At 37.4% G+C, this 24,982-nt stretch overlaps 2 protein-coding genes across 2 annotated transcripts; one reads left to right on the forward strand and one right to left on the reverse strand.

The window, feature by feature from the left end:
• Window positions 1-236: 236 nt before the first annotated feature.
• Window positions 237-1,867, reverse strand: LOC122024811 (putative ribosome biogenesis protein C8F11.04). The gene has a single exon (XM_042583524.1). The coding sequence runs from the start codon at window positions 1,781-1,783 to the stop codon at window positions 440-442; it is 1,344 nt and encodes a 447-aa protein (XP_042439458.1). The 5' UTR covers window positions 1,784-1,867; the 3' UTR covers window positions 237-439.
• Window positions 1,868-5,485: 3,618 nt separating this feature from the next.
• LOC122023367 (KH domain-containing protein At1g09660/At1g09670-like) lies at window positions 5,486-24,129 on the forward strand. The gene is made up of 8 exons (XM_042581432.1): window positions 5,486-5,622; window positions 5,700-5,835; window positions 6,490-6,575; window positions 7,506-7,651; window positions 14,779-14,913; window positions 14,989-15,105; window positions 23,515-23,658; window positions 23,761-24,129. The coding sequence occupies exons 2-8, from the start codon at window positions 5,726-5,728 to the stop codon at window positions 23,905-23,907; spliced, it is 885 nt and encodes a 294-aa protein (XP_042437366.1). The 5' UTR covers window positions 5,486-5,622; window positions 5,700-5,725; the 3' UTR covers window positions 23,908-24,129.
• The last annotated feature ends 853 nt before the right edge of the window (window positions 24,130-24,982 follow it).

Below are 24,982 nucleotides of genomic sequence, written 5' to 3' on the forward strand. Positions count from 1 at the left end.
TTGTTCTAGAACTAGAACTAATTCTAAGGAATTACTTCAAAACCTACATAAATACTGACTATGAAAAAACAACCTAGAATGAAACAGTAGAAAATAAAGGAAATGTATTGAGAGTGGATACTCCATCCAAGTTTGCAAATTTTTGCATGTTTCTTCAGTTTTACAGGTAAGATTATCAAATTAAAAAGACCTAAAAGCTCACAATAGTGCAAGAAAAAGAAGAGTAACAAGAGAGATTATAACAAACATGACTAGTAGCTAAACAAATTAAAAGATTATACTTCAAACAGAGTAGATAACTAATATAATCCTCAATCAGTGACAAAATGAAAACCTGGATATTCCAAAGTACAATCCATATAAATGGATAGGGTAGAACAAAACCTCACAGAAGTGAAGAAACCAATTGAGAGCAATCACTTTTAGCTAAACTTGTTGATCAGTGTTTCAGGTTACCATTCTTAGTTTTTTTCTTTGGCTTCTTAGTTTGTCTATCAACTTGAGTAGCTTTCTCATTCAGCACTATGATTTCAACACTTTTAGCTTCATCATCATCACCTTCTTGCAATTTTCCAATCCTCTTCTTCTTAGGTTTCTTTATCAACATTTTATCTGCACTGCCAGTTCCATCAATTTCTCCAACGCTAGCATTTTCCTGGTTATGGGCATCATTTTTTACTCTAAGCTTCTTGCCTTTCTTCTTATTTTCACCATCAGCTTCTAATTTTTCCTTAACTTCTTTCTTCTTCCTCTTTTTTGTTGTAATCTTTTCAGATTCCTCCTCAACATTCTCATCTTCAATCCCGATATTATCACCGCCATTGTCTTTTGTATCCTCAACGGATTCACCAGCTTCAAGGTGTGAGGTGACTGCTTCATGGATCCTTGTCTTTTTATGCTTTTTCTGCTTCTTCCCCCTAGATAATGTATCATCCCTTTTTTCATCACTCGAAGCATTGACAACCTCACTTGACTCATGTTTGTCATCATGGCCAATCTCTGCAACAGAAGATGCCACCGGGATCTTGAGACCAATCTGTGGGACGGCCTGGTAAATGGGCAGAGAGACCGAATCTGAAGCCTTAATGTGAAGAGAGCGAATATTTGTCCAGCCTTTGGGAATGTATTCCATCGAGCCCTCAATGACAGCTATCAGGTTTTCCACAATCTCATCCTCAGTCATGGAAGCCCGCCCTACTTTGATGACGGTAGAAGTACCCTTGGCAGGCGGGCGAAGGAAGGCGGAGTCCAGGCATTTGCGGATTACGAGGGGCCAGTTAGAGCGGGAGAGCTCAACAGGTATGGGAGTCTTCTTCTTTGTAAAGAACTCTTTCCCGATCAGGCGGGGAAGGAGGTGTAGGATGTTGCGGTCGGCGAAGAAGAGGTCATGTGAATCGCAGAGGCGACGGCGGGCTTCGAACGGTCGATAGTCGGTGCGCAGAGAGGAGAGGCCGATGGCAACCTCAACGGGGAGTGAGAGGGAGCGAGCGCGGTCGAGGAAGGCAGCAGCGGAGGCGGAGGAAGCGGATCGGTCGTCGATGAAGAGACAGACAGAGACGTGGTGGTGGTCTGGGTATATGGGGTGGGGGATGGCAACGCGGTGGGGATTAACCCGGGCGGAGTTGACAGCGGCGGAGGGGAAACGAAGTACAGAAAGCAGAAGGTAGACGAAGTCATCGTCCTCGATCAGTTGAGGTTTTTTATCGCGGGAGCTCAGCCATTGAAAGAGGGCACCGACCGCCTTCTTCGCCACCGGCTGGAGCGTCGCTGACGGCGCCTCCATGATTCAGGCCGTTAGAGAAGAGAAAAAGAGGGGTTTAGGAGCTAGGGTTCGTGGGATTCCAAGGAACAAATTAGATTTAAATAGCAAGTGTGTGTGGGAAGGGTGGATAAATTGTATAAATCAAATCCGATCCGCCCTTTCTCATTTGGACGGACGAAAATTAAAAGAACTTCAAAGGGCATGCCCGTCCAAATAACTAAATAATAAGGTCAAACATTAAAAAAAAATTAAAAAAATTTAGCTACAGGGCATCCACGTTGGGAGATCACATCTTAGTCTGTAATCCCGGATTTTTTTTATCCCTTTCACGATAAAAATTAGTTAAAATTAGTTGTGATCTTTTATAGATTCATATTCTCATTTAGATTATAATTTTAGATCGAGTGAGATGATCAAAGGTCGTTAATAATGGATGAACTTATGGTACCGAGCAGAGGGCAGCCCGTCCGCGAGCTAATGAGTTGAATATGTTCACGAGCTAATGAGTTGAATATTGTAAAGCTTAAATTTGGTTTGTTTATCTTAATAAGTTTCGTTAAACAAGCTCAAACAAGCTTTTATCGAATCGAGCTTCGAAAAACTCATGAGTGACTTGATTTATTTACACCTCTAATTGCATAGACCTTGTGCTACTCGTTGGAGCTTTCATTATGATTCTATTTGGAACTTGATAGACATGCATTTAGCAACTTGTAAGATCCTTGGAAATCTCAATGAAAATGGGACAAATGGTGCAATACGTGGGAAAACTAGTAGTTTATGCAACATAATTATGAGTTTTGAATTTGCGTATGTGTTATTTTTGATGGAAAATATCTAAGAAACCACTGAGATTCTTTGCCAAACTCTACAAAATATATCACAAGACATTATGAATGCTTTAAACTTTGTCTCAACCACAAAAGTCATCCTTCTAAAATTTAGAGAAGATGGTTGGGATGAATTTTTTAAGAAAGTAAAAGTTTTTTGTGAATGACATAATATTGGGGTGCCTGATATGAGCCGAGTTAATAAAGTTAGTCGTTATTGTCAACAACGGGATCATGTCACAGTTGAGCATCATTATCACTATGATATTTTTAATACTACAATAGATTTTCAAGTGACATAACTAAATTATACATTTAGTGAGACAACAATGGAACTTCTTGCTTTTTGTTCAGCTTTGGATCCTTCTGCTGATTTCACTCAATAAGAAATTCATGTTTTGGAAGCTGGATTGGAACACTATCAATTTGACATAATTTATAATCTTGAGTTTCAACAAATTTCTACTCTTTCTACATTATATGGAGAAATGGTTGTGACAAAAAAGACTGAGAGTTATGTTATGATACTGAGATTGATTCACCTTGTATTGACTCTTCTAACTGCAATGATAGAGAGAGTCTTTTCAACCATGAAATGTCTCAAAACGGCACATTACAACAAGATGGATGATGATTTACTTTTCGATTACATGATTCTTTACATAGAACGATAATTGTTTAAGAAAATAGACATGAAATCAGTAATAGATAAGTTTTATACTCTGTAATCTTGTCGAGCACAACTTAAGTAGATATTGAAGTATTTTGTATGAAATTTGAACTATGTAAGAGGATATTGGTATATAAATGTTACACGTTTGTTAAATGTTCATTACACATGTATGTATTATTTTTTTTCATAATTTAGCCCAGGATAATTAAAGATCCTGGCTATGTCATTGGATTCGATGGTACTCGATTAGAGATGGGAAACACCTCAGTCGAAGCGTTGGGCACTCCTTTAGGGGGTGAATTCATCGGCGGGAACCTCCGCAATATTTATTGCACAACATGATCGACTAGTTGTTGGAAATCCTCTCTCGTCATAGTGATTGTCTCCTCACAGGCTTTGCCGCTTATGCCGTGTTGATCCTTAGTAGTTATCCCAGTTTTCACCATCTCAGTGTCTCAAGTCAGGCGATTTCTCACAGACGATGCCGATTTATTCTTGTTTGAGATCGTTGTCGGGTGAGTCAACAAAGAGCAACTATTGTGGTGAGAAGTCCTTTTATTCCGGTGACAATGATAGCTCTTAAAATCCCCGCAACACTCGGCAAGATGTTAGAATGGGTGAGGTTGACCTTAGCATGACCACTTCAACACTCAAGTTAGCACAAAAGCTGAGGGAGAAGAAACTCATGGAGAAGAAGAGTTTAGATGCATATGTGTGCGTACTTGTGTTCCCTTGAGCGGACTTCTTTTTATACATTCTCCCACGTTTGCATCATGGATTACCATGTACCCTCACTTTGCTATCCATGCTCTCAATCTTCCTACCTTGTCTGCTTATCACGACACCCATGTTCTCCGCTCACCTCAGGAGAGACCTAACTGGAGGAGTCTGGAGAGGTCTGGTGAGACCGAGTTGGATCGGCCTAGTAAGTCGAGCTAGATGAGTCTGGAGAGGTAGGATTGGATCTAGCAAGATTATCCTAGTAGGCCAAGCAAGAGGGGTCTGGTCTCAACTCGGGTCTACTTGGACCCAAGTTGATCTCCTTGACTTAGAACGTGTAACACGTGATGTTAAATTTTTAGATCACCCGCTATTAGGTGTCCCAAGTTCCATGTTATATAATTTAATATTTTTTATATGGATTCCAATTAAGTTCCAATAAATTAAATTAGTAATTATGATAGTTTTTCCAGCTAATGTTTATATTATACTGTAAATTGTTTCAAAAAATAAAAAATACATTTTATTATTGAATGAAGAAATATAATAATATTTAGTACACATTTTTAATTACTATTTTTACAAAATATTATTTCAAAAAACTATTCTTTGAAATGTAATAAATTTTAAGTTAATAGAGCTCGTTTATTTCGTTTAATACTAAAAGAAATCTATAAAATAAATAATCTTCAATATTAATAAACCTAGTTTGTTAATGTTTAGAGCATAGTTTATAACATCATGGTGATTCTACACAAGATTAATTTGAAGTCCGGATCATATCAATAGAAGTAGATTAATTCCATTGATTTAAATATAAATGTAAAAAATAATCTTTTAAAAACTTATTGATTCAGTAAAATATAAAAAATAAGCATCTAAAACTCATAATTTTAAAGGAAAAAAAATGAAAAAAGATATTCATGGAGATCAAAACTACATAATATCAATTAAACAAATATTTTAAATAATCTCAAACTACTAAGATATAAAAGATGAAAATAGCTTTAATATAATGATAAAATTATTTCGATTTAAAATATTATGTATCTCGTATTTCAGTACAAATCAAATGTTATAACATCTCAAAATATATAATCATAGGATCATAGAATCATATCGATTCCATTGATCTTATATGATCCCAACTATTCTGATCTAATTCCACTATAAAATTCGAACTCAATCAATATTGGATTAATTTAATGCTTCTGATACACTCGAATCTTAATTTCACAAATCATGATTTATTGTACCGCGAGAAAACCCCAAGATAATAACATTGTAAAGTATTTAAAAGAATAATAATAAAATTTAAATTTCAAATTAGATAAAATATTTTAATTATAGATACATTATAATTTTAATTTATTAAATTGGTGTATTAAGAAGGAAGACTGTTAATTAGTTGGGCTAAGTCCGGTATCTGAATTACTAAATAAAAGAAAAAGAAAAAATCCAACCAGAAGACGGAAGTGGATTGGGATTGAACCACAACTACATCTATGTCAACAGAAGGGTATCCAAAGTCCTCTCGCCCTTTGCCTGGGTCTTGTCAGTCTCCTCTCTCTTCTACCTCTGGCTGCTGCTTTGCCGCAGCGGCAGCAGTGGAGAAGAGAGAATCGGCCTGATTTACGGTAATCGTTCTTCTTTATTTGCAAAAAATTGATTTTTTTTTTCACTGCTTCTTTCCATTTTTGTTCCCCTACCCAAGTCGACAACGCGGGCAGGCAAAAGGCCATGCCGCCTCCTGGTTACTTCCAGTATCCCCCCTCGCCCTCGGGTGTCCACTCGTCGCCCTCGTCTCACCACTCCATGAGGTCTCCGGCCGCCACCTCCGATAGAGAAAGGTTCCTCCTTTTTTTTTGCTCACGGTTCTTGCCTTTTGTCTGATTGGGGATCGGTGAAATATATCCGCTTGACTTCATTTCATCCCCTTGTATGTTTGGGATTTGATAGCTGGGAGGATTCTTGAATGATTTCTGTTTTCTTTGTGTTTTCCGGAATTCATCGGGGGTTGGTTTTATTTGGGTGCTAGGTGATATTTGTCGTGTACTTTAAACTGATTAAGTTGGTTCACCCACGAAATTTATTTGCTTATTGCCATTCAATGTGGATGTCTTCAATTGGATTTGTGTTCTTGTTATAATAACGCATGTTGCATTGCCTTCTGAGAAAAGAAAGGAGTTTACTTTATCATATTAGTTCAAGTTTCTGCACTTTTGATTGGTTAATATGATATTGGACATGTTTCAAGCCTCTTTCACTTGGTGGTGACTATTGAATTTGTGTGGAGTCTGAATCACATATCTTTAATAAAGTTCCTTGCAATTGAGTAAATTTAGCAACTGACATATCACAAATGTAGAAAATACGTTGGGCGTTGTAGGTTCCTTTTCAAGATTTAGTAGTTCATTTGAATGTCATTAGCATTGGGAAACAGACTACTTGTTGGTTTGTAGTGTGCTTTAGTGGCCTGTTTTATGTGTCATCCAATACTGCAGGTATTTAGCTGAACTACTTGCTGAAAGACAGAAATTGGGGCCATTCCTACAAGTATTACCATTTTGTTACAGGCTTCTAAACCAAGGTGTGTTTTTCTATGCTTGTGGGATGGCATTGTAACAACCATATTCCTATTTTATCTTCTCATGGCTTCTGATATGATATCTTTTTCTTATTATCTATAATTTGGAAACTGTAAAAATTCATCTTCATCATTTTACTTAGTAGCTGTTATTGTGTGTATTATTTTAGTTATTTCCCTTTTTGTAATCTTAGTTATTCATGGTTAAAAAAGTCATTTTTTGCCTTGAATTTCTTCTCTTTTTGACCTTATGTTTTAACCTTCAAAAAATTTAGGCCTATTTTGTTTCCAGTTATTTTTGTATATAAATAGATGTTTTTTTAATTAATTGATTCTCTTAGATAAATAATCATCTGCCGCACCCATCTTTGCTCGAACCCAATTATTTTGTCCTTCTGTATATTATATATGTGGAAAAGAGAAAAATCTCTCTATCTTTTAATTAATATGTTTACATGTAGGTATTTATATACATAAGGAGAGAAAAGAGAAAATCAATCTCAATCCCTACAGTCAAGGGAATACAATCAAGATCAATCTCAATCCCAACAATCAAAGGAATCCAAATCAATCATAATCTCTACAATCAAGGAAATCTTCAGAAAATTTAGGCCTATTTTGTTTCCAGTTATTTTTGTATATAAATAGATTTTTTTTAATTAATTGATTCTCTTAGATAAATAATCATCTGCCGCACCCATCTTTCAACCCGATTGTTTTGTCCTTCTGTATATTATATCTATTTTAAAGCCAACTTAGTTCAAATGCAAAAAAAAAAAAAAAAAAAAAAAATTCAAACTAGTTTGTATTTTATTCTACTATTGCATTTGATAGATTGAAAAGAAAATTCTTCAGCAAGTGATGATAAAGCTACTCTCTATCTCCAGCCAAATATCTTTTTTGACTCAATTAAGATAGTAATTATTATTGCAGAAATCATGCGGGCTTCTGCTTTTGTATCTAACCCAAATTTTGTTGATCATGAGAGAATTGAGCATGCATCTCCTCTAAGGGTGACTGGACACCCATTAGGTATTGGACCCATGGATCTGGAAGGACGGTCAGGAATGCACATGGAGGTAATGCTGCTATCGCTTTTAGAACCAGAGGCAATGCGATTTCATGTTCAATCTCTGAATGCATTCATCTCCTATGTGCATGTTCACGGAATTATATCCTTACTGTTAGACTAGCAGACCACTAATCATTGTATTTAAACCTTTTAAAATTTTCTCTGAACTCATTTTAGCTGCTGACCTTATTCTGAATGTGCTCTATGTTCCACGCTACTCAAAAGTCCTAATGCAGAAGGTTTCAGTTAGATATTGTTTAGTTCATGAATAACTAGAACTGGAGTAGAAAATACATAAGCTCCAGTCCTCAAGCATGGCATACCACTATTATAATGTGAATAAAATTATGAAAACAGTTAGCATTATGAATTAATCTTTTTTTGTCTGTGTATGAAGATCATATCTTCTACCTTTTATTTAATGCCTATATGAAAATTCTCCCACTCATTCATTTCATCATTGTGGTATTTGTTATGGGAAAAGATAAATAGATAAGGAAACTGCTAGCTACTTGAGTTGGCTTGGATCTTAATTTAGGGAAGTTGGTTGGAGGTAACTGATCCACATTGTTCGGATCTTGGATGAAGTGAGTAGATCGACTAAGGTGTATCTGGCTCAACTGAAGTGGGTAGAATACAAGTTGAATTAGCTTAGGAAATTACTCAAAGTTTGGTTTAAGTGAAGGCTGAGGGATAAGGAAGAAGGTTCAAGGTCTTAGTGGCTGAGGTGGAGAAAGATGGAAGTGGATGAATAGTTGACCGAGGTGGAGATGGGCAACAATCTGTCGCTAAGAATTCCTTTGAACCTCTTGGGTTCTTATAGTAGGTTGTGGATGAATCACTGACAATGTAAGCACTTATTGTTGTATGTGGCCCCATGTTATAGGTCTCAATATGAGCACTTGCCAAATGATAAAGTTCCATGTAACTCAGGTCTCTAGGTGGATCCGACCTCTCTCCTCATTTTTTCCAAGATGAACACATGGGTTCGAACTTGTTCACACTGTTAATTACAGTTACAAGCATTTATTAACATCACAGTGATCCATGAGGATGATAGTTTCACCCTCATCAAAAGTTTTCCCACTTGTTCATTGCATCAGTGTGGTATTAACCAGAAACTCATGTTATTGCATAAGAGATTTCATCTGGCAGTTGATGACTTCAATACTATTATTTTTTCATTCCAATTGTGTATCAGCTCGATCATTTAATTAACCCATTATGCTGTCTTATTCAGCTTGAATGTGTTTGTAAATGTATATTACTAATGATGTTATGTTACTAAACTATTATATGTCCAAAAGCGCAAATGTTAAGCTTACTATGAAAGATTAGCAAATGCCATTACCATGCTAAATTTTTAAGCACATTGCTCTGATTGTTTTTTATATGTGGAAAATCGGTTCCTAAAATGATATTGCAAGGATAAGAGATCAGTTGCATCAAGTGCCCTAGGAAATCTGCATTCACATAATTATATTCTTTAAGCTCAGAAGAGTAGATTTCGTTCATAGTAGTCTTTGTTTATTTCATTGTATTGACACATGGTCAAAAGTATTTGACTATTTATATGAACCAAATGTAAATAGGATATTATTGTTGGTCATTTCCAATACCATAACATGCTTGATACAAGCTTCCTGAAAACAATAGTGAGCTCAGTTGTCAATCTTGAGGTTGCTTGTCTCTCTTAACCATCTCTAGAGAGAAAGCAATAATATATAGCTTGAATTAATACAAAATTAGGAGTGAGATCTCTTGGATCAGCTTTACAATAGCCTGGTCTTATTAAGACTTTGGCAAAATAGATTTGGTGTATTGGGAAATAGTAAAATGAAAATAAAATTGTATGTTGACCAAATAGAAATAAAATAAGATGGTTAATTTAGACTTTAAAAAAAGTTTATCTTATTGGATTAATTTATTTGAATCGTTCTTCTCCACTAGGACTCCTGATGAGTTGAAGTGGAACTTCTTTCAAGTAAGTGTGGCATTTGCTTCATCATCATCTTGGGTTCTCTTTGCAATGATCTAAGTGTTACAAATTAGTGAAAGACAAAAATACTAATTGTGTATCTTGGGGAAATGCTAGTGAAGATCAGGTTCTGACAAATAAAGGTGTAGAATCTCTAAAAAAGCCAATAGACAAGATGAAGCTCCAATATTGAGTGCATTCTTTGGAAAAATAAACAAAAAAAAGAAGGCTTGAATGCTTTTGAGTAGGTATCAAATTCTTTTTGTTGAAAGCCTAACTAATGTTTAATTCAGTTAACAAGTCAAGATAGTTAGCATTAGAATCAATTTAATACACCATACGAACAGGACCTGACATTATTTTGGTTGATGAGACATGTGAAGGAATAAATACCAAGCTCAAATTTTAGCGGGAGACATTGGAAGTTAATGATTTTAAGCTTAGTAGAGTAAAGATAGAATATATAGAATTTAAGTTTCATAGTGTAGATGTAGCAAGCCAATTGTTGAGATAGGAGATGGTGTGGTACTTGTAAGTGAAAGTTTTTTGAAGTATCTAGAATCATTTTTGTAAAAGGATGGAGGGGTTGATAGAGATCCTTTACATAAGATACAAGTATGATAGTTGACATGGAAGAGGGAGGACATCAAGTGTTCTTATGAGAGTTGCATAGTTGAGGATGTTAAGGTGGATGTGTGGATATACAAGAGACATGATAGGAAATAAAAACATTAGAAAGAAAGTCGATGCCCAGAAACATGTTTAGATTGTATGAACATGTACTTGCTCTAGTTAGGCGATATGAGACCATGTGAAATACACACATTATTCGAAGAAGACGGAGACTAAAGAAAACTTGATTAGCAATGATAAGATAGGATAAAATTCATTTAAATATAGATGAGGATATAATAGGGGATCGGACCTAATGACGTAAGAGGGTCTACATAACCAACTCCATTTAGTAGGATAAAGATTTGGTTGTTGTATATGAACAGGACCTATGGAACTAGTTTAATGCATTGTTCCTAGGATGGAAATAAAGGGAGGTTAGGAAAGGCTTAGGAATTCAGGGAGGGTAGGAAAGGCTTGGGAATTCTTTTATGTGTTTTCACCTTTGTTTTTTTTCTTTTGCCCAAATTGTGCAAAAGAGCATTGTCCACACCAAATTTCCCTTTTAGTCTGTACAAAGAAAATAAATTAAATTTGTTTATTCAAATCTATTTACTATTTATATTTTTATTGATTTTAACAATTTAGAAATTAGAGTTTGCCCCTCTCTTTCTTTCAATAAGCTTGGTAGAGCTTAATGGTTTAGAAAGAGAGACAAAGAAATCAAATTAATAGGTTGACAAGTTTGGTATCCCCAGACAACTCAAATGAACATTTTAGAATAGATTAATTTGTAGAATTATAATAAGCAAATTCAGCTGGTAGAATCTGCTATTCAGATTTTTTTTCTCTCTGCTAGACACTTCTGAAAATTGACTAGGCTACAGCTCCTAATCTCAAATTGACCATCAATTTATGGATGCAATATCGATAAAAACTTAATGTGGGTATCGAACATTATTTATGGTTTTATAGAAGTAACTAATAAGTTTGACCTTTTAGGTGTCAGTCAGTAATCCATGAACCTAATAATCTTTCAAAGGACAATTTTAGCTATATGCAGTGCATCATTTTTTTAAAAAAAATTTCATCAAGGAAGAAAGTATAGAGTTTGGAAAACCTGCCTAAGAGCACTAAAATGGAATCATGACTTCGACTTCTCATGGACACTCTGTAAATAAAGTCCATACTAAAGCCTTCCTCTGGCTCAAGGCAAAAAGGCGATGGTTTGCAAAGAGCGATATTTTGTTTAGTGGACCATTTGATACGCATGACTTTGACTCACAATCTTTTTGCTTTTAAATAATAAGAGAGAGATAACTTTTCTAATCTACAGTTGTAATGCTTTCTCTTTGTACAGTAAAGAAATTCGAGGAAATGATCTTTAGAATGCATTGAGGTTGTAAAGGTTGAATGCTAATGCGGAGGGAAGAGGTAGGGCAAGGTTTAAAATATCATGCCGTGTCGCCCGGGATGGGTGAAAAATTTGTTCTACTCGTTGATTGAAATCGGCATTGGCATGCCTGAGGTACCGTGGCCACGGAGGCGTTGTGCACGCATTAAGGAGGCCACATGCTGGCCTCGCGGCCACATGCTGGCCTCGCGGCCACAGAGGCGTTGTGCACGCATTAAGGAGGCCACATGCGGGCCTCGTAGCCGCCGTGGAGGTCACGTGCAGGCTTCGCTGTGGCAGGGGAGGCCATGAGCGGGCCTCACAAACGCCACAGAGGCTATGTGTGGGCCTTGTGAATGCCGTGGATACCACGTGCGGGCCTCGCGACCACCGTAAAGGCATCGCAATGGCCTCATGGCTTTCTCGGAGGCCACGCGCGGGCCTTGCGGCCATCGCGGAGGCATCGTGATGGCCTTGTGGCTGCTGCAGAGGCCATGTGCGGGCTTCATGGCCTCCGTGGAGGCCATATGCGGGCCTCATGGCCTTCGCGGAGGGCTCGCACGAGCCTCGCGTTCGCTTGCACTGCGGAATAGCAGAAGACAAAGGCGGAATAGTGCTTTTAATAAAAAAACTTATATTAATAATTTCAATCACCTCCTAGTTATAGTTGGTATAATTTAAATAATCTTAATTAAACTCTAATAAAACTATTCTATTAATTTAATATATATTTTATTTTTTTTAAATATTTAGATTTTTTTATTTTTTATATATTTTATATTTAAAAAATATTGAAACCATACCGACACGATATGATACGGTACCAAAACTGTATTGTTCCTGTCTAGAATTGAAACCTCGGCACTGGTCGAGATTTTAAACCTTGGGTAGGGGTATAAATGCCCAAGGCTGGAAGCAGTTTTGAGGCTATGAATGTCAATTGATCGAGAAGTAGCATGTTATGGGTATCCAAAGTCCACCAATGGTTGAAGCATGATATGGGTATCCAAGTTCTCTCCGGACAATCTAGTGGCTAGTACATGATATGTTGCCACCATCAGGTCTGGGGTTCGAATCTCGACAAAGTCGAGATAAATACCTCTTTTATGTGCTAGTCATTATTCCAAAGGCTAATAGTCACCCGTGATTTACTTCCTCCGTGTTGGCCTTGGGACGGGTTGACGGGGACACTGGGGGCGAGCGTATTTGTCTTTTGCCATCATGATATGGGTATCCAAGATCACGGGGTGCCCAGTTGGCTAGAGGGTAGCAGATTTCCTACAATAATATGGGTATTTAAGATCCACCAATGGCTTGAAGCGACTTGGGGGAATCAAGAAGAGGTAGGAAACATGTGTCATGGTGGAGATTTCACAAAGAATAGAGAGCGTGGAGAATGTTTCCAGTGGTTTGTGGCTGTGGTGATGGTAGTGCAAGGAAGTGAAGGAACACATGTTGGGGATAAGAGTGAGTTTTGGTGCAATCAGTCCATGGTCATATTGATAAAGATTTGTGTTTTGATATTTGAGCAATATGTTTGTGAATTATGTTAAATAGGTAAAGGATAATCGGATACTTGATTGTGGAAGAAGACCAAGTATGTCAAGGTCGTTTAGATATTTGGCAATATGAAAAGTCTAACAAGTGTTGGCAGGTGTGAAAGTGAAGCAGGTGCTGACAATGGTTAAAAGTTCCATAGGTTTTGGTAGATGGGAAATCTAAGTGGATCAAGGTTGAATAAACATTTGGTTGATGAGAAGTTCAAGTGGACACTCGGCAGTGAAAGTCGAGACATGTCAAGGCAGAGTGGACATGCGGCAGATGATAAGGAGTTCAACAAGTGTTGGTACTGGAAGCCTAAGCAGGTTAGGTAGGACCGAATGTATAGCAAGTGATAGAAAATCCTAATAGGTCAATGTTGACCGGATATTAGATAGCGGAAGTTTGGCAGGTCGACGAGAATTGGATGTTTAGCAATGGAAACCTGGATACTTGGCAGGAGAAATCTGTGGAGGATGGGATGTTAGATAGGTGATGAAAGTCTAAGGAGGTCAAGGTGAATTGAATATTTGGCAATAGTGAAATCCTGATAAGTCAAGTCAAAATTTGGATGCCAGGCAAGGTTGAACCCCTAGATCAGTGAACTCTAGGCAAGTGAAATCTTAGAGATAAGGACTCTTCGAGTAAGGAAGTCTTGGAGAGTAGCTCTCTATGAAGTGGAAGTCTTAGCAAGTCAAGATTGACTTGAGGCTAGGCAAGGGGAAAGGTGGGCTAAGGTTCAGGGGTTACTAGGCAATGGATGAAGTCCAAAGGACGAGGAATTTCTAGGAAAGTGAAGTCTTGACAAAGTCGAGGTTGACATGTACTAGGCAGACAATGAAGTCCCTGAGACGTAAGGTTTCTTGGTACGACACGGATTCAACCTTGGTGACCTTGGTAAGGCTGGAATTAAAGTACCACTCGACTAGTGATCAATATGTTAGTACACAAATACAGTTAATTGTTGGAGTTTGCTGTTATTAGAATTTATTATTTTAAAATTGCAAGGTTCTAAAATTCGCTAGGCGCTAGTCGGGCGCTACATCAGTGCCTAGCGCCTAGGCTACCTAGGCGGGGACTAGGTGCTATTAGGCGGATTTCACGGTTTCAACATAAATTACATAATAAATCACATTCTATAACTCCAACACAATAAATCAAATTTAAAATGAGTTTAAAATTACACAACTAATAAAATATTACAAATTTATTCCATTTTTTCTCCTCTATAATTTTCAACAATTTGTTCTTCATTGGACACAAACTTAATATTATCATCGGACACAAACTCAAGGTTACATTTCAGTTTTTTTTTTAAAAAAATTGGGCTTTAAATTTAAAAGACCAAACTAATAAAAAAAATCATGAAAACCCTGCACTATTTCTGCGGCGCCTAAACGATTTGACCGATTAGTTGACGCCTAGGGCCGCCTAATCCCCCCTAGGCGCCAAAGCCGACTAGGCTGGCCGATTAACATGTTTTCGGTGCGGCTAGCTAGTGCCTAGAGCCTAGGCGGGGCCTAGGCGGCCGCCTAGGCCGATTTTTAGAACATTAAAAATTGATATTATGTTTTTGTTTAGATAATCTTACCATTGCTGTATTTGTGTTCAGGAAAATGAATACTTCCATAGAATAGGGGTCCTCCAAGCTTCAACTACTGACTGGGGTGGAACTCCTGCAGTTACTAAAAGCCCTATTGTAAAGAAAGTTATTAGACTAAACGTTCCTGTTGACAAGTATCCCAATGTATGTTTGTCTACCTTATCTAGTTTTCATTAGTTGATCTATCATAGCTAAACAGTTTGGTTTCTGGTACTGTAGTATAACTTTGTTGGACGTCTATTGGGACCTCGTGGGAATTCCTTAAAAAGAGTCGAAGCTTCAACACAATGCAGGGTTTACATACGTGGACAGGGTTCAGTGAAAGATTCCATTAAGGTATGTTCATGTATTATGTATCTCCATGAAAAATTTATACTTCCAAAACATGGTTGAATTCATTTTATTTTTTGTTGTTCCATCTATTTGGCTTTTTGAAATAGTTTAAAGTGTTTATTTACTTAATATCTTGTTTATGAGCTTATTTTGAATGCCTACCTATAAAAAGGTGTTAGTCTAATCATATATACTTCTGGAATGACCATGCTGAAGAGCTAATTGAACACTAAAAATAAAAAATCCGATGTTTTGACGTCAATATAGTAGTGAGTTAATTTAGAGGGTAAAACTCAGACAACACAATGTATTCTTTCCCCAAATGTTTTGAGGAACACTTGAAGTGATGACCATAAATTCAATCCTCATATTTTCCTGATTAACACCATTAACCTGTATTCTTACATGTCTAAGTCCCACAACAAGATAAAGATGCAAATGAGTTTGATGCAAGCAAATTAAACGAAGCATAAATAAGAACCAAAAAAGGACATGTATATCAAGGTTTAAAATCTCAAGTTGTGCTAAAATTTCGATCTTTGACTGAAACAATATTGTTTCGATATGGTGTCAATGTTTCAATGTATGGTGTTGTTACTGAATTGAAGTTGAAAAAGGAAGGATATAAAACATAGAAAGGAAATATTGTTAGTGCGGAGGATGGCTTTAAATGTTTTACCATGTTGGGCGAAACGGTGGTCGAAACATATCATTCTAGTAAATTCACCTTCTTCCTCCTTTAACCTTCAATCTATCACTAGCATCATGCATTATAGTGTCAGTACGATTTTGAAACAATATCTTTCTAGTAAAAAACTGAAACTACAACACAGTTTGAGATTTTGAACCTTAGTGTTAAGTGGTATCGAGTTTTGGTGATTTGCCATAACGATATATTTCTACTATTTCGTTCGACACGGTACGAAATTCCAAACTATGATGTATATTATCATTCTTGTTTGTATCAAACAAATCTAGTTTTACTAGATGATAATTGTGCATTATAAGTATATAAATACATGTTGGATCGATTATGCACGTGAGAGGGGGTGAATCACGTGGTTTTCAAAAACTCATTTTCTCGGTTTTAAAATCAAATTACGAACGCAGCAGAAAGGAAAAAATAAAAATCAAAAGGACAATTAGGCGAAGTAGAAATAGATAGCTTTCGGCGACTCCTACTCCAAGACCCAGGTCCCGTGAACCTATCGATGGATAATCCATTAAAAATCTTTTCCAGTACCTCCGGAAAAGAGAATCGAGTACAAGAAGGTTGAACAAATACAACACACTGCACTTGTCCTTTTGCAGTATTTAATTACAAAGAAAATTATTGACACTTAAAGATCAAAGTGGGAGTGCCGTGTAGATGTCGGTATGTCGGTCGCGATTGGAAGTCCTCGGAGCAGTTGTCGGACGCAGCAGCTTTGTAGCTGAGTCGTAGCAGGAGCCCAGAGCAGGCGAAACTTCAAATGAACGTGTAGTAGCTTGTATAAGTGTTGTGCTTCAATGCCTTCTCGAGATAACCTTATAAAAGGCATGGAAGGCGCCTTCCATAGCCATGGAAGGCACCTCCAATGAGGCAAGTTCGATCCCGAACAGTCCGATGCTTATCCACGACTTCGGCCAAACTTTATCCCGCGGGCTATGGAAGGCGCCTTCTATGAACAGTATGAAGACGCCTTCCATCAAGCTTGAAGGCGCCTTCGGACACTGTTCATCCGAAGACAATTTTCTTCTCTTTGCTTTGCAAGGAAGGGGAGCCTTGGTGCAACGGTAAAGTTGTTGTTGACCAAAAGGTTACGGGTTCGAATCCTGGAAACAACCTCTTGCAAAAAGCAAGGTAAGGTTGCGTACAATGGATCCTTCCCCGGGACCCCGCATTGCGGGAGCTTCGTGCACCATGCTGTCCTTTTTTTGCTCTGCAAAATAATGTTAGTCCAAAATACCCTGCAAAGTAAGTATTAGGACAATTTAATAATAATACAGAGTAGTAATTAGTTCTTGTCCTCCCTGGACCAGGAACTAGTCAAGGTCTCAGCTTAGGGATCCCAAATGGACTTAAACTGGACTGACGCCTACTACCCCTTCAACTAGGACGCGTCCTCACTTGGTCACTCTCCTTTAGTGACTTACCTTAATTTACCAGTTTGCCAGATATCCGGTCAACCCGTCGTTCTATCTGGACTTCATGCTAGCTATCCAGTCGGTCCGTTGACCTAGCTGCCAGATATCCGGTCAGCTTGGCCACCTATCTGGATTTCGTACCAACTATTCAGTCGGCCCGTCGACCTAGCTGGATTTCGTACTAGCTATCTGGTCGGTTCGTCGACTTAGCTAGATTTCGTACCAGTTAACCGGTCGGTCCGTTGACCTAGCTGGATTTCCTGCCCACTTAATCAAGTGGTTAGATCACAATAAAACCTAACTTAATTAAGTGGTCATTCATCAAAATCTGAGTTAGATCGTTAGTACAAAACTGCACCAACAATACATTTTGAATGACAGTCAAGGGAATAATAACTTGTCGTTGGTAATCTGCACAAAAGGATTTTAATGAGTCCCCTTAATTTCTTGAAATAGAAGGATACACATTTGAAGAATTTAGATCTTTAGTTGCAACCAAGGCTGTCACAAATTCACAATCAAGATCATACCTAGGAACAAAAAGAGGTGTATAGGTTTAAATTGTAAGATTAGATTGTATGATTGTACGATCGTTCAATTTAATTAAAATATTGTAGAACTCTATTAGTCATTTATATATATGTTAGCTTTCAATATATAATAATATACTGGAAATTTTAAACAGTAGTATTCTACTATCATGAAGCTTAAAGAAAATATTTATTTAGTAAAAATATGAAAAACAAAATACAATTTCTTAAAGTGTTCCATTTTATATGACAAGTAAAACCTATAATGGATAATAATTGCGATAATTAAAAATATTTTTCTAATTAGGAGCTAAAAGTAATCTTATATAATTTAAAACATTCTCAAATGATATGACAAAAAGCTATGTACTATAATAAATATCATTCTTTAAAGTGTTTAATTGAATGTAAATATATTCTATCTAATCAAGTTTGTTAGGATCAATATTCTACTTAGAAACCATTAAGTAAACATACCATCAGATTGTTGGTTCGTAAGATCATGGTCCATTTTAGATCCTACTTGGAATCGTAATTGTTTAGGGTTTGGATTAAGATCATAAGATTGTTAGATTCATCAAAATCTTGATTACCATGGTTACTACGAACAATAAAATCTTCTATCCTACTTGACAATTGCCTTAGAATTTTCTCTCTGGAATCATGCCTTGCTAGCCAAAGAAATAATTTCTAAGGTCCCTTGCAGGGTTGTTCAGTAAATGCACATAAAATAAAATGACCAATGAAGTGATTGTTCAAAAGGAAAGAAATTGATCCATGAAATGTTGGACTAGCCATCAATCCGTTGAGCGAAATTTCTCAGTCATCATTCTTGGCCCTATATTGTTGCCCATATTATGGAAGTACTTCACTGTGTGGCTGGAGAAGACGAGGCAATACTAGCTCCAAGTTTAGGTGAAACTCTTTGGCGCCCTCAAACCAATAGTTACGTGGAAAAGCAACGCCTCAAATTAGAACTGAACCTTGAGAATATAATAAATTTGTGGTGAAGAAACACTGGTTGGCATCCAAAATCACTTAAAATAAATAATAAGTCCACTATAATATCCTTACAAAGAAACTCCAATACTTCACCTTGTTGGCAAAATCACATGACTAGGATTAATGACATTGGAATCAGCCTGGGATCTGGGAATCAGGAGTCCCCTAGTAGAATCTGATTCATTAGTAGCTTACAATATTTCTAGGGGGAAAGGAGCTTATCTAGTGAATTGTACCAATGAGGTGAGCAGGATCACAGAACTATGACTAGAGAATATCATGAAAGCTTCAAATACTGGCTAGGAGAATGTCTTAGTCAAATGGCATGCAAGAGAGGCTATAGGAGTAGGGTGTAATACTATAGTTCGATTGATCAAGAGGAACTATATTCTACCTCTGTTTAGTGCAGAAACTCAAACAGGGAATTCTTTGAGTATTTCCTACGTTATCATTTAATAAACCATGATTTGGGTTAGCCTCATAGACCGAAAAATTAGAACTTATGCAGTTATGCTTTCCTACTTGTGTGCCGCTGCAAAGAGGGACTTCTATTCTTTTGGTTCTGTTAGAACTAGTCGTTCATCGTATAAATATCACCCTATCGTTAAATTAGTAACCATGATGCATTTTATTCGATGTTCCTATAAATTAATAATCTCAGTTAGTCTCATTGACTATCCCTGGGGTGATCGGCCCAACCTCACGGAAGTTTCCTACCGACCACCAGGGTATATTAGGAAGCGCGCGCGACGGACAACCTAAGAGCCCAGCATCCTTTGAATGCGATTCTCATTTGGAGGAAAAATTTCTACAAATACGCCATAGCTGGGGATCAAACCGCGGTTGCCTGGGTGACAACTTAGATGTCCTACCGCGGCACCACAACCCCGGAGACTCAATGTTTCTATAAAGATTGTGTTTGAAATATTTCGGTTGGGCACAGTTTGGCTTACCAAATTCATTGGTCAAATCCAAACTGATTTTTCTTTCTCCACTTTGAACAATCAACCCAAAATTGGACTGCAACTGGATGGTTTTGGTTGACACTGAACCAAACATTTTGGTATAATTTCGGTTTGGTTCAATTCAAACCAAAAAAATTAAATAAAAAAAAATCATAAATCAAGTATATACTAAGTACTAAGCTACTAAACAACATATTGTTTAATTAATAGTTAATAAACAATATAGTGTTTACATATTAAATATTTATATTTATACTTGGTTAAAGTATATATTTTCATCAATAGACATTAGTAAACGATGGAGAAATAAAAGAGCGGTGGAAGAGATATTTTCATCTACTTTTTAATGAAGGTTTAGGTGACCAACTTAACTTAGGTAATTTAAGTAGCTCAAATGAGAATAAAAATTTAAATTTTTATTGTAGAATTCAAATTTTAAAAGTAGAACAAACTTTAAATGGGATGCACAATGGAAAAAGCCGTTGGATCAGATGATATTCTAATAGAAATATGGAAGTGCGTAGGGAAACAAGGTATTAAATGAGTTATAAAATTATTTAACATGATATTGTAAACGAAAAAATGTTTGATCAATATAGGGTAAGTACTCTAGTTCCCTTATATAATAAGGGAGACGTACAAAATTGTGCAAACTATAGGGTATTAAACTAATGAGTCATACCATAAAACTTTGGGAAAGAGTAATAGAAAAAAGATTAAGAAAGTAGACCACGATGATCAAAAATGAATTTGGGTTCATGCCTGGAATGTAACGTCATGACCCCTCGGCCCCTTGGGCGACCACACTAGCGACCCAACTGGCGGCCCCTGATGGTCCCTTGGGCGGCCACAATGGCGGCCCAACTGGCGGCCCAACTGTCGACCCCTTATGTCGTCAACCGACGACCCTTCGGCCGTGTCATTACTCACAAGGACTTCCACCCCTAACCAGTGGATTTTTGTCTTCCCCAGGATTCGAACTTTTTATTGTAACGTCACGACCCCTCGGCCCCTTGGGCGGCCACACTAGCGGACCCTGATGGTCCCTTGGGCGGCCACAATGGAGGCCCAACTGGCGACCCCTTATGTCGTCATCCGACGACCCTCGGTCGTGCCGTTACTCACAAGATCTTTCCACCCCTGGCCCGTGGATTTTTGCCTTCCCCAGGATTCGAACTCTAGACCTCCAGGATAAGTAATAGAGTTTATGAATCCTGGCGCTCACTTGGCTACAAGGATTCATAAACTCTCTTACTTATCCTGGAGGTCTAGAGTTCGAATCCTGGGGAAGGCAAAAATCCACTGGCCAGGGGTGGAAAGATCTTGTGAGTAACGGCACGGCCGAGGGTCGTCGAGGGGTCGTGACGTTACATGGAAGGTCGACAATAGAAGCTATACATTTTAGACAACTAATTGAAAAATATCAGGAGCAAAAATAAGATCTACACATGGTATTCATTGAACTAATTAAGGATATGTATGAGGATGTGACGACCAAAGTGAAGACTTCAGGCGGAGTAACTGAATTATTTCTAATAAAAATAGGGTTATATCTAAGATCAGCTTTACGTCTTTATTTTTTTATACTAATTATGGACGAACTCATTGCACACATCCAAGACACAGTACTGTAGTGCATGTTGTTTGTAGATGATATTATTTTGGTAGATGAAACACATGAAGGAGTAAATGCTAAACTAGAATCTTGATGGGAAATACTAGAAGAGAATTTTTTGGCTTAGTAGAATAAAGAGAATATATAGAATTTAAGTTTAGCAATATTAGATATAATGAGATAATTGTTAAAATAGAAGATGACGAGTTGTCGGAAATGAGAGTTTTAAATATTTAGGATCATTTTTACAAAACGATAGAGGGATTGAGAGAGATATTTTATATAGAATATAAGCAGGATGATTGAAATGGAGGAGAGCGTCGGGTATTTTATGTCATTGTAAATTATCTTTAAAACTTAAAGAAAAGTTTTACAAAATCACAGTTAAACATACTATGTTATATGGAACTGAATGTTGGGCTATGACTCGAGCACATGAGCAGAAGATGAGAGTTGCAAAGATGAGGATGTTAAGGTGGATGTGTGGACATAGGAAGATTTACAGAATAAGAAATAAGAGCATTAGAGAGAAAGTCGGAGTTGTATTTATTGAGAGAAAACTCCGTGAGATACGTTAAGATAGTACGATCATGTACTTAGATGGTCAATAAATGTTGCGGTTAGGAGATGTGAAATTATGACAAACACGTGTTGGGGATCAGTGACTGGCTAGAAGGGGGGTTGAATAGACGTTGACTCCAAATTGTATGCCTTCCTACAATGTTAGTGCGTAGCGGAATGATAACAATTAAAACTAAGAGAAAACAAACGCTAACAAAATTATGTAACGTGGTTCAGACATTGCTTGTTCCGACTCCACGGCTTGTCCTTGAGGTGGACAATCCCTCAATTCGTCGTTGGATTAGTCCCCGACAATCTCCGACTAATGCTTTCTCCTTCTTAGTAGAGCAAACCTCTCACAAAGCTCTCTTCATCTTTACAAGATGAAAACTTAGATTAGGAGGAAGAGAATAGGCTTTGAAGCTTAAGGGAATAACTTAGGAGAATTCTAGTAAGAATTAGTAACCTTCTCCATCTCTCAAAGCTTCCTTAAATATAGTGGAAAGAGTTGATCACAAGACAACTTATTTCTTGCGCACCAATCAACTGACACTTCCATCAGTCAACTGGTTGTAGTAGCCAATGACTACTTCGCAGAATCAAGGATTTTGCCTACGGTCACCAACGACCACTTACCAGTTGACTGGTAAAAGTACCAGTCGATTGGTCGTTGCTGGTTGAGCGAACAGAATGCTTCTGTTCGCTCCCAGTCGACTGCTACTTCCATCAGTCAACTGGTCCTGGTTACACACTCACACTCATCCTCTCCGGAGTCGCCCTTTGAAGCCCTCTTCCTTGGCCTTTGTCCCTCAAATGCACCCGAGCCCGCGGCTCCTCTTCATGCATCCTTCGCGTTGCCTTGAAGTCCGCTTCCCTCGGCTACATTCCATTGCTCATTGTCCGGTAGTCCCTCGGATGCCTTCCATATCATTCTTCACCATATCAAGGACTCGAGTCCTAGGATGAGCTTCCTAAGCTTGGCCGCACTATGCTCCTTATGTGTGTTTCACCAAGTCCTGCATGACTCAAACACACATATCAAACCAATATAAAAGCTTAACTTAAAGTCTTTGACACACACATCAACACCATGATCGTACTTGATCAACCTAGGCCAATTTCACCTACAACACGCACATTAAACGAGGAAGAGGAAGACAGAAAAAGTCTTGGTTAGCAATAATAAAACAAGATAAAATTTGTTTTAGTATGGATGATGATATAGTAGAGAATAGAGGTCAATGACATAAAATGATTTATATAGCCGACTCCACCTACATCTAGTGGGACTTAGCTTGGTTGTTCATATTGTGGTGGTTAAAATATATAGTTATATAATTATTAATCAGTTTGGTTCCGTTTTATTGGTTTCGAACATAAACGAACTGAACTAAAAAAGATTGACTACCTTCTAACCTGAAACTAAACTGATAAATAAAAAAAAAAGTTTTTTTTGTTTGATTTGGTTTGGCTCAGTTTGGTTTACAGCTCTTGGGTAGGCATGCCCACCCTGATACTATGCAATCTTTCGGTGTGACCATCAACATCTTATAATCCTGCAGAAGCAAATATAGCCTCTTGCCTTCTAATTTAAGTTTCTAGCTTTGCACAGGAAGACAATCTAAGGGATAGACCTGGGTACGAACACCTAAATGAACCACTGCACATAATTGTGGAAGCAGAATTTCCCGATGACATTGTTGATGCTCGCTTAAATCAAGCAGTGTCCACACTGGAAGATCTCCTGAAGCCTGTGGTAAGGGAAAAAAAAAAGTTGAACTCGGGTGTTTTTTGTGTTATCATACAAGATGAGTGCATTGCCAATACATAGTCATACTGCTGTCTTGAAATCGTTCAGGATGAGTTCATGGACTACTACAAGAAGCAACAACTGAGGGAGCTAGCCATACTCAATGGTAGTATGAGGGAAGATAGCCCCAATATGAGCCCAAGCGCATCCCCATTCAACAACACATGCATGAAACGGGCAAAAACAGGACGATGATCTGACAATTTTGGGGCTTTGACTATTAAATCTAGTGTTCCAGCAGGGTCTTGCGACTTGTGAGATGATACCTCATCAGTCTGTCAAGGTGACCATATCGTTCTTTACCTAGTTATTCATTATGCAATTTCTCTAGGAGCGTTGCTATCACATTTATCCATCCTTTTATCTGTATGAACTTCTTCCCTTAAACTGAAGCTAGTGCATCATAAAATTCTGGTCTCTTGCTGTGTTACAATATCATATCTTCTGTTTGTTAAATAAAAGTACTTGATGCTTAGGATTCATTCCAAATAGTCATCCATATATTCGCGACATTACTCTAAGTCGTCCCATACATAATTTTCCCGAATTTTTATTTTTAAGGCCACTAAGCCCATCAGTGTTTGATAAACTTGTCAAATTCACACCAAACTTGCATTGTTGCATTCTTAGAATTTTCCTTAGTTATCTCTTGTTCAATTTCCTAGTTCCCAAGACTTTACAACTATCATTTTTTTTTTTTACCAAAAGTTCTTTATAGACTTGAATAGTTTAATTTGATTCACTCCAAAGTGATATTTATGACATTTCCTTGAGTTCTCCGGTGGTCGATTTTCCTAGCTTCATGGCTTCTAAGTATATTACACACTTTTGGCAAAAATGTTTGATGGACCTAAACACATCAAATCCGCTCCAAACTAGTACTATTTCATTTCTAGCATTCCCCAGAGTCTTGTATGTTTGATTTTCTTGGTTCCGAAGCTGTTAGGATCATTAGATACTTTTCGCAAGAGTATGACTAGTTATGAAATAGTCAATTGAGAATTTTATTAACTGAAACTTTGCATATAGATGATTACCCAAAGTGCTTATTGCATCTAAACACCTTTAATTCGCTCCAAAATGATATCATTGGATTCTTGCCATTTTTAGTTTTCTCACATCTACATATCATATTTTTAACTGATAAGTGTTTGATGGACCTTAAGATATCGGATTCACCATAAATTAACATGTTGCATTCCTAGCATTTTCCTGAGTTCTCTCATGTTCAATTCTCCTTTTTTTTAGGACCTCCATGACTAACAGGCAA

Source organism: Zingiber officinale, chromosome 9B, assembly GCF_018446385.1.
Source record: "Zingiber officinale cultivar Zhangliang chromosome 9B, Zo_v1.1, whole genome shotgun sequence".
NCBI classification, from domain to species: Eukaryota; Viridiplantae; Streptophyta; class Magnoliopsida; order Zingiberales; family Zingiberaceae; genus Zingiber; species Zingiber officinale.